The following is an 11107-nucleotide window of genomic DNA, read 5'->3' as shown; positions in this document are numbered from 1 at the left end:
TTGCTTTGATCCTCCCTCTTTTTATAATGTCTCCGTGTCCACCCTTACGTCTCATACTAGCCTGACATCACTCATATTAATGCCTCATTTCGATGGAATTCCATTCTTAAGACGGAACTTCTTAAGATTTAGGATTAAAATTCTGTTCTGCATTCAAGCATTTTTTGAATCGCTGCAGCTCTGGAATGATGTATAGTGGCTGTTGCCATGGTGGAGATTGTAAGAGGAGCTAGAATCAAATAGAACGAAAATGACAGTGCTGCCAATTTCCACATATTCGGAGCAGGAGGTAAACTTAAATATTTGAACAGCGGCCCTGTGCTTTTTGGAAGGTCTTGGCAGTGGTTATGTAAGGTTAGTGAAATCCGGGCCTGTCGGAAAGCCTTTATCTCAAAAGGGGACGAACGGGGCATACGAACACACATACACATTATGAAAACATGATGCGCTTGTGCAATCTTCTTAACACTCCTTCACAGTCAAGTACTTTATTCTTATTAATAACGCTTTTTTTTTCTTTAAAAAATCTTTTCAATATACAACACCATTTTAGACAAGACAATTCTGTTTACAACTAAATTCAGATCAGTTATGGGTCATTCAGAACCTAGACGAGCAGACAGTGAGAAAGGGAACGAGACGGACAGCGCTAAAAACGAGAAATGGAGCGACATAACAGGAGAAGAGTCAAAAAACTACAGTTATTCATACGATTTCCACAAGAAAAAAGAAATATGAAGTCAATTTCCCAACTTAAAAAAAAAACAACCAAAGCATAAAAAAACAAAAGAAAAAAAACATAAGACAGAAACTGAGGGGTTGACCAGCACACATTACACGTCCCATCGCTCGCTCATTCATGCAGAACAGTCCTGAGGGAAGGAAGGCACTCAGACCTTGCCTCCTCTCTTTAGTTTTTCTTTTTTTCTTAATCAATAAAAATAAAATGAACAAAAGATAGATACAGAGTTCATGGGCCCAGGGGGCGGAGCCGGGGCAGCCGTCACTCTGCACAGGGCGACGGGGTGAGGGTTGCCCACCCTCATGTTCTCGGTTTAATGGCATCGCTCTCTCCATCTTTTCTCCACCTCCTCCTCCGCAGAGAGAGGGAGAAAGAGAACTGACATGGTTTATGTTTGTGGCCCTCCAAACGACTGAAGAGGGGGAGAAATAAAACGGACAGATGGAGAGAGGCGGGCAAGTGGGGAAAATGGGGTGTTTGGTGGCGTTCCTCAACCTTTTGATCCTGGCACACTTCCACAGAGACTGGGTCACCCGAACAGTCCCCACACACACTCGCACACACTCCGCACGCCACCGGGGCTTCCCTGCCAACAGATCACATAAAAACAGTTTAGAGTTTGAATGCTGAAGAATGGAGATTTTATTAAAAGGGCACCTATTTTACCCCATTTTCTAGGTTTAACCTCCTAGACCTTAATGGCCACATACATGGACAGCACATTTTAGCTCTTAAGTGGTTATTTAAAATACTTTGTATGTCTGTAAAAAAAATATAAAACATTCAGTGTCATCCTGCAACTGTTTTGCAGCAGTCCATTTTGGGTGGTGGGGGGTGTTTTGACTCTGATAGTCCATGTTAAATATGCATTAAAAAAAAAGTCAGGAAAAGGTGTTTTATGTAAATTCAGACCACAAGTACACATAAATGGACATAAGTGTTTTCCTAAAGTACATCATATTAAAAGACGATACTTAGGTTTTTATTCTAATTAGGTTCCAATAAGCCCAAATAGCAAAGAGAAATAAACAAGCATGTAAAAATGCACCTTGGGCCTTAAGAGGTTAAGAGAAGACTTTTGTGCCTCCAGAATGTGTCTGTAAAGTTTCAGCTCAAAAAAAACCCATCAGATTATTTATTAAACCTTTCAGAATATTGAGTTTTCTACACTAAACACAAATGTAGCCATTTTGTGGCTTGTGCCTTTAATGCTAATTCTCCATGCCCACTGTTGCTACGTGCCTGTCAGAGTGTGCCTTAATCTCTGCCTCGGCTGTTTCAGATAAACAGCACAGTGAAAGACATGAAAAAGCAGATCTTAAAGAATGTTTGTGAGAAATATTACAGTAAGAACTTTACGAATGATTATTTGGTGTATCTGTATCAATTCAAGCCTTTCCACATCGATGAGTCACACACAATGCCAACGCACGCAAACAGACACCCACAGCTCACACATTTAACTTTGCACTGCTTTTGCAAGGCAAATGTGACTTGATACAGGTTAAGAGCCACTGTTGCAGGAAATCCATTATGTTAATGTACAAAATAAACATGATTTAACATCCACAAACTAGGATAGAAGCATCTTTTATAATTACACTGACACAAGGCTGTAGTTATAGACATTAAAAAACAGCTGTAATTAATTACAAACATGCATTTTAACTTGTAAAACTCATTTGTGAACACATTGGATAATAATTGATGTTCACAGCGAGCTGAGAAGATCTTGTAATCCCAGTTGCTTTGCGCACATGCTGTCTTGATATGATTATACATGATACTACAAAGACATGTTAACATGCAAGTGTCAACATATTCAGTGGGCGGGGAAACACACCCATGTCAAATTGATCCGCCTCAAAATGGGAGGGATTTGGATTCTATTTTAACATTGGAAATTCTTTCATGTTTTTATATCACCCCAATATGACATGGACACACTATACCTATACACAGGTTACAGCTTACAAAAGAGGATTTTCATATAGGTGCCCTTAAATACATGTTAAACCAAGCATTACCTGCTATCTGGATATATAGGTATAAGTGCGGGATGGCGATCGTCCTTCAGTCTGGCCATTGGTTGAGACGTTGAGGAAGTCCCAGATGAGGATAGTGTCATCATGGGAGCTGCTGATGATCTGGAACTCATCAAACTGGAGCCTGAAAACTCGGCCTGAATGTTCCTGCACACAGACAGAGAGAATTATTGAAGCAATCCATCTATGACAAAAGCTGCTGAATCAACATCACTCACACACACAAACTGGGGATGAAAAAGACACACAGCAGGATATGGTGTAATACATTTGTGAATTTGTGATTCTGCAACAATGTGGACTTTGTCGATTCTACATAAAAAACTGAAGTTTAACACATTTAGTTGAGGTCAAGGTAATTTAGGGCCAGTCTGTTTTTAGCTTTTAGTTTTATGCAGAGTGTTGCATATTTTTGCATTTGTATACTGTAAAGGGATTTAAGAAAAAAGATTTTTTCAGGAAATTAAAGGTAGGCTGCAAGTTGTTAAGAGTCTTGAAACACCAAAACACATTTATTGAGATGTTGACAGTCATGTGCATTGCTAAAAACACTATTAGGACTCATATATTGAGATAAAAAGTGAAAATTGTTTTTTTTCTTGTTTAGAGCAAATTTGATTGTCCGCTTTGAAAGAAATTGAAGCATCATCACAGTTATAAGATCTTTGTGTAAATTCCAACATGGAGATTGGCTGTCTGTATCGGCCAGCACAAAGTGACATCGAGTTTTCAGCACATCTCTTCATTAATGAAGAGAAAGCAATCAGGGCGCTTTAAAGCTATGTCATGCATATTAATGAAGCAACAAAGACTATTTTTACCTGTTACAGAGTTCAGAGAGATGCCACGTTGTGTTGTCAACCGTGATTCAAACAAGTAGTTCGTAGGTCGTCAGTGTTACATTTATAAATGTGCTGCAACAAATGTTATGTTTCCATTTCCCCGTGATGAGAGCACATCTCATGTGTGTGGGCCTTACGTTTGTGAAGAATATTATTATTATTTTTTTTACCCGAAAGCTTTTCAAATCTGGAAATGGTGAAATTCGGATTTGCCACTCATCTCCTTGTAAAAAAAAAAGATGCGGTTCCAGTTTGTGTCGATTGTCCTGCCTTTACAAATTTGGTAGGTGTGTGAGCAATGTTCTTTGTTTATTCAGATGGCAAAGAGAGTTAGTATCATCAGAACTACTCTCAGGTTTTAAAGACATACTTTAGTCAAAATGATTCGTTACTATTTTACAGTAATATCACTACAATATTATGAACTGAAAATTCTCCACTTCCACACAGCTTTCAGATCTGATTTATACGTTGGTTACCGAATTACTGTCCATGTCCCATGCGTCTGTGTTTGCGTTGTCTGTGGGATATTCAGTTCAGGTGCACGTAATGAAACTCCTTTTCATGCATACCCTTCCGTCTTCTGCCACTTGACACTCCCACCTAAACAAAGCTGGACTCACCCACTTTGCTGACTTTTTTTCTAACTAGAGGTGTGAAAACTCCCTGCTGAGACAATGGGGTTTCATGGCCCTTTAATAAATTAGCTTATCTCCCATTTATGGAGAGGGAAAAATTATTAACTAATTTAACTATGAATGATCTTTCTTTAGTTAAGTTTAGTTTGTTATTTGACTGATCTTTACCAGAAACTAATAAACTCAATTCTACTGTTTACTTTGAAAGCCTTGTTACATTAAAACTTGTTTTTCCTCCTCATAACCCAAATAATTTGTCATTTTGCATGTCTGATTCTGGTACGGGAGATTTGATTTACAGAATCCATTACTATATTTTATTAGGATTCATTAAGAAATTAAGAAAAAGCATTTATTAAACAAATTTAGCAAATGTGTTTACAGAACGTGAAATGTATTTACTGTGCCTTTAGATCAGAATAATTTATCCTTGCTGAAAAAAGTATATAGGTCAAATATAATCAAAATAAAATTTACAAAAAGTGTTTATATAAAGAAAGCAAATTAAATCTATGTAAAGTGTTGGTCATTAAAAAATATATTATGAATTATTTTAGAACACAGTTGAATGTTTTACAGTACTTAGGTAAAAATGTGTCAGGTTACAATGGTTCGGAGACTCACCACTAGTGTGCGTAGACACAGAGTGCTGGCTGGAGCGCGTGGATCAAGTGCAGCTTGTAGGTCCCATACTTTAATTTTACTGTGCGTACACACACACAAAATATTAAAAGCCCATTAGACTTCACACACACTCAAAAAAATATGATCATCATAAATCCACAATACATTGGTTAAAATCCTCCCCTTTTCTCATTTATCCATTGTAAAGCAGCTCTAGAGGGGCATTTCACACATAATCTACAGATAATCTGTGATTCAATTGTGGGCTTTGTGGGATTAAAAGTGACTGCTCCCTTGGCTGTCTGTGTATTGTGCACTACTCAAGTATCAGATTAATGACCAGCGCATTAAGAGCAGACAAATGCAGCTCTACAATTAAAGATGTGAGAATAAAAAGATTATTCACATTAAGGCCAGGAATAAGCCAGCCATAATCCAGACCAAAAAAAAAAAAAAAAAAACTGCTTAAATTTAATCCCACCAACTTTACTGCATTTCAGCAATAGCAATGCAAGGACTTTAAGAAATGATTTTGCTAATAAATGAACTTAAAAACACTCCTTTGTAGTTTTAAATGCTAAATTAAGATTAATCGAGGTTTCCAATAACCAAAGCTGCATATTTTGAATGCTTATTTTATTGAGACTTTTTACAAGATGTTCCCCTCCCAGTCTTTTTGGTTGTCTGCAAACATTTGCAAAAATTGTTTTTCCACATTGTGCTATTCTTCGCTGCAATTTAATGCAATGCAAAAAAAGATGACAAGACTCCCTTCAACTTGGAACAAATCAGTCTCAGACATACCCGTCATACGCTCCACTCACGATCCGTTTGTTGTCAAAACGAATACAGCGAACAAGCTCCTCGTGTCCTTCCAAAACCCGCAAACATGCTCCGCACTCAATATCCCACAGCCTGGAGAGAGAGAGATTGACACAGATTAAGAGGGGAAAAAATAAACCATAAGCATAACTAATACTGACCAAGTGAATTAGGGTCACATTTCACCAACAAGGAAAACTATTAGGTTATATTTTGAATTCGGAAAATGAACTCTTTGGCACAATATTTACACACCAATTGAGCTCAGCTCCACCAAATCAGTTTATTACATTAACTCAATAAAATGATTACATGATTAAATGATTATTAAAATGTAAAAAGTTATTACATTAATTAATAAATCAAAGAAAAATGAAAGAAAAAACTGATCCACCGATTACAAAATATTATTGACAACTAGGTTGTAAAAATGTACGTAATTGTATTAAGAGTAAAATCTGATCTGGTTGTTGTCCCCCAGACTTTAATATGGTATCATTTGAGATGCTTCAAGTAGAGAGTTCTACTAAATGAAAATGGTCAATTGGCGTGCACAAACACATACACACACACACACCTGATGGTGTTGTCTGAGGAGCCGCTGACCACAAGTCGGTCTCTGTACTGCAAGCAAGCAATTCCTCGCTTATGACCATTTAGTGTCCGAACAAACTCGCAGGTGCTTGTACTCCATACCTGAAAAACATTACACATCTGGATTAAAAACTGAATGCAACACTTTTAAAGCAGGTTAGACTTAGCTTCAAACCATGAGCCATTTTTCACTGATGTAAGCCAGTTGCATATTCACTTCAGGAAGTTGTGTGACATGTGAAACCACCTCAAGACATTAACACACACACACACACCAGTTCAAAATGCCCATCTCATTATTTAAGGAATGTTTTGCGAGGGTGGGGGCAGCACAGTGACTTGGCACCCCTCCCAGTGATGGGTGGGCTGGACCAGGGGGGTCTGTTCCCGGAATCCCAAATCCAGCAGAGAAGAGCCAGCATCTGGAGAATATGAGCACAAACTGAAGCACTCTATTCTCCAGCAAACAGAAAACCTGTGACACTGTTGCCCTCTGCTGGACATTTCTAGATTGACATAAGCAGAAAACTAAATTTAACCCAGAAATAAGCAATATTAACAAAAAATACATATATATATGCAAAAGATTTTGGTGGATATCATTAAGACAATGAATGTTTTTTTATGCTAGTGCATTTGCTGGAAGAAAACCTTGTTACTAAATTTACTGTTATAAAAATGCAACAAACAATTCAGGTTTACTTAAAGCAGAATTTCGATCCTGGTTCTCACGCCACCCTCGATCTACATATTTCGTATAATTCTCTCATTTACAATGCACCTGATTCAGAGAACAAGCTTTTTACATGTGCTCCATGCATGAACTGTGTTCTGACTGACAGGTCCTCGCATATTGTGCATTGCTCCCGTACTGCTTCATTGCACTCTTCCAGACCACAAGAACCCTTTATTTTACATCAGAGTGGTCTCAGATTTGCAAATGGCTTTGCCTGCAGTGTTTTCATCTTAGAAAAGCGTAAAGTGTGATAAGACGGTAACAATATAAATAGTCATATTAAACATTAAAATGCTTTAAACTGAAATTGCAGCAGAATAACTTGAGTCTACTTTGAAGGGGACATGTTAGTCAAATCAGAAGTTAAAGCATACAAAAAATAAATAAATAAATAAATAAAAATGCTGTGCATTGTGGTGTGACAATCGTGATTAAGAAACACTGGCTTAAAAACACTATACATCTTCCGGGTTTAAGATCTGATTTCCTTATACATTTAAAAAAAAAAAAAAAAAAGCAGCAACAAAGATATAAAGTGGCTATTAGACCAAACAAGAAGCACTGCATTAAATTCTATTTTTCCGTGCCATGTCTTTAAAATATGGAAATTAATTTTACCCCAGTATTTTCAATGGAATTTCTGCCCTAGCCTGCTGCTAAAGACAGCTCTTTCATCTCCTTTAACGACCTAACTCATGCTCCAGTCTATTTAATGGATTATATTTGAATTACATTACAACATCGATACTGTAAAAAGAAACTTATGAAATTAAAATGAATGAAATTTTCATGGGCTGAAAAACTAGCTGTGATATAGTCTATTGCCCATTACCAACAAAGCAACTCGCACACGCTTACAGGCATTTCTACACTATGACAACGTAAATGGTTTCACTAGCAGAGATGGAGGCTGTGTACCAGGACCCTTACCCAAAGTTGATGTGATTTTAGGCTAACGGAGGCAAATCTGGTAGCCACAGAAGCAGAATTTACCTAGTTAAAAGTAATTGTACTAATATTATTTTAGGGAAAAATTATGCTTGAAAAACTGTATGTAGTGGCATTTTAAATGGTTGATAATGCTTAGAGGGTGGTGAACTGAACCTTTGCTCATGTGACATTACTGAATCATGTATAATATATATTACACACACAGAGGGATATTTTCTGTCCAAAACTACAAATATCAAACGAAATATGTTCTAATAGACCTGACAGAGTGACTGTTTTAGATTAAGGACTTTTCAAAATGAGTCATGAATGAATACCATAAGCTTTCACACTTTAAAACAATTGTAAAAACCTAACTGTAATAATAGAGTGAGCTTTTAGTATTTGAACGAGTGATTATTTGTCTTCAACAGAGGAATCTCTTTCATATTGCTTATAATGTGCATATTTGCCCTAACTCAATATTTTAAAGTTGCTTGTATAACTTGATCCATATTTAGTGGATTATATTTCCTTAACATAGAATTGTGTTGATTTGTAAATGACCTGTACCTTTTAAAAATAGACAAATATTTTAAAAATGCACAACAAAATTAAACTTGAAAGTCTGTAAACTTTCCTAAAAGAAAAAAAAAAAAAACAACAAAAAAATATTCCCAGTGGAAGATGACTGACTGATATGTATTAGGGTCAGGTACATCTGAAATCAGATACAACCCCAAGAGCACTGATTTGTGCTTTGACTGACAGCTGATAACAGACTGAAGTGCTGACCTTTATAGTCCGATCCCCAGAGGCAGAGACAATGTACTTGTCATCAAAATCAACCACATTGACTGCAGCTCTGTGTCCAACGAGTACCCGGCGGAGGCTTATGTCTGTGGGAGAGGCCATGTCCCACACTGCAATGGAGCGATCCTTTGAGCAGGTGACCATCAGCCCGTTACAGAACCGCAGGTGGAGCACGGCCTCGTTGTGATGGATCAGAGTGTTCAAAACCTCCCCCGAATTCACATCCCACACTCTGGGGGGAAAAAGAAAAGGCAAGAGGATTCAGATTTTATCAGGTCCTTTTTCATTCCAGCTGAACAGACATGTGGAGCAATGGAAGAGTGGGGGGGGGGGGGGGGAGGGTTGGGGGAGAGGAAAAAAAAAAAATGGAGAAATGAACAGAGGACTTATAGAGAGCAAGAGGACGATAGAAATCTGACCTGACAGTGGAATCAGAGGAGCCGGTAACAATGACTCTCTCATCGTATTGCAGACACAGCACAGAGCCCGTGTGCCCCGTCAGGATCTTCAAACACTCCAGAGTCTGCTTATCCCATATCTGAGGACAAACACACACATATGACGTCTTTTCACAACTGCAAACATCATCAATTTCACAATCTCAAATTTGAACTTCATTTGATAAGAGTGATTGCGCAAATATTCTTTTTCTAAATGGGATGCACCAATATATTGGACAATTTTAAAGGCTAGTTTTGTGTTATAGCAGTGAGAATGAATCTGAATTTAAACATGTATTGGATCTAATCGGCTTTTGTTCAAATAAATATATACATTTAAAAGCGGTTTACACGTTCTTTCATTAAGAGGTTTACTAAGGTTGTTTTTACTGAACAAAAAAGGATTTCTGAAGTCTTAAAGCATAAAATAAGCTGTTTAATTTATACCTGTGTTGGCAAAAGTCCAAAAAATATAAATGTAACTTTACTGATATTTGATTAAAAAGCCCCTATTATACATTAAAAAGGGTCATATCTTGGTTTTGGGGGTCTCCAACAACTGTCTGATATGCATGCAAGATCATAAAACACTTTCACTTCTTATATTATGCCTTTATTTTTACCTAATTATCCCAACACTCCCATATAATACGTTCAACGGTCATTTGTTCTCAAACCCCTCCTTAGCGCGATGCTAATCTGCGCTGATTGGTCCAATGACCCAATCTGTTGTGATTGGTCGATTATGCTCAACATGAGACAGAGAAATGCCCAACATGGCTCACCAACAATTTTGAAGTAGTCAGAGTGAAGAATTTGTATGAGCCCAATGCAGGAGTGAATTAAAGCAATGCAGTTATACACCAGCATGTTGCTCTATTCTTATCCATGAGTAAAAACGCTCATTATTAATCCACACAGTGGCCAAAGCTGAACTATTTTGAAACTTGACCGCCGCGCGTGTTTAACAGCAGCTGACGTTGGCCAAAGCAACAACAAACAGCAGTGGATCGGAAGCTCACAAATGCATTTAAATACATAAAGCGGCACGCGCCGTGTTTTTACCGTGGTTTTAGACGCGATATGAGAATATAAAGAGTTAACCAGATACAGCACAAGAGGTTACAAGTAACAAAACACAATTAAATACATAAATTGCAAGCTAGAGAAAACAGGGAGGCAACCATTTTAAAATTGAACTTGCCTACACTTGTGAAATGGAGGAAACTGATCCATGAACTGTGTACTGTAAAGTTTCTGTGAAGCTGTGACATCAAAAACAAGTCCCATATATCAAGTCTTTTCTGATCCTGCCTTTAACAAACGGCTGATGAATCCCCTATAAGGGAGTAGATTGCTGTAGCACTTGTCAGAATATATAATGCTAAGGTATGTTTGCAAAAATAAACTTCAACCCCTGACTCTTCAAAGCCTTATCTTTGGGTAGGAAAAACAACACTAACTTTCTCCCCACACTTCAGGCCACAGCATCTACACGACTTCATTCAACCGGAATCTGCTATCGTGTTTGTCTTACTCGTTTTCTTTTTAGTTTTTGTGGGCATGCCAGGGGTTTTAATTTTCCTAGGTCTATCCACGCAACAAATGGGCGGGGCTTGAGTTCCGTATCGACGTCACGCTGACATGACTAAAGACTCGTTACAGCGGCGATTCATTTAATTCACTAGGAGTCGACTTTTATAGATGAATCAATAGTTTTAAACCATGCACTTTCAAGCCTTATTTTAACCTTAGCTGGTTCTTTCACTTTATTTAGAGCTTTAAAAAATAATGTATAAAAAGTTAAAACTGGAAAATTTCTGATTTTTGAAATTATTTAACATCAAGTATTTCTTTAACTTTGCTTCTAACATTTTAAAA

The 11107-nt window shown here is 37.5% G+C and overlaps 1 protein-coding gene across 9 annotated transcripts in view; it reads right to left on the bottom strand.

Moving 5' to 3' along the window:
- Positions 1–11107, bottom strand: part of fbxw11b (F-box and WD repeat domain containing 11b) — a 649789-nt gene that overhangs the window by 626320 nt on the left and 12362 nt on the right. For 7 of the 9 annotated variants that reach the window (XM_087269217.1, XM_087269216.1, XM_087269219.1 and 4 more), the window contains 7 exons: positions 9206–9324; positions 8769–9018; positions 6291–6409; positions 5696–5806; positions 4892–4970; positions 2770–2934; positions 473–1328 (listed from right to left, as the gene is read on the bottom strand). In XM_087269217.1, coding sequence (XP_087125343.1) covers positions 2773–2934; positions 4892–4970; positions 5696–5806; positions 6291–6409; positions 8769–9018; positions 9206–9324 — 840 coding nt within the window. In that variant the 3' untranslated portion in view covers positions 473–1328; positions 2770–2772. 9 annotated transcript variants of the gene reach the window in all.

Source organism: Danio rerio, chromosome 10 (assembly GCF_052040795.2).
Source record: "Danio rerio strain M-AB ecotype USA chromosome 10, GRCz13ab, whole genome shotgun sequence".
In the NCBI taxonomy this organism is placed as follows: Eukaryota; Metazoa; Chordata; class Actinopteri; order Cypriniformes; family Danionidae; genus Danio; species Danio rerio.
The sequence above is the reverse complement of the archived record's forward strand: the minus strand, read 5'-3'. Positions and strand labels throughout refer to the sequence as shown.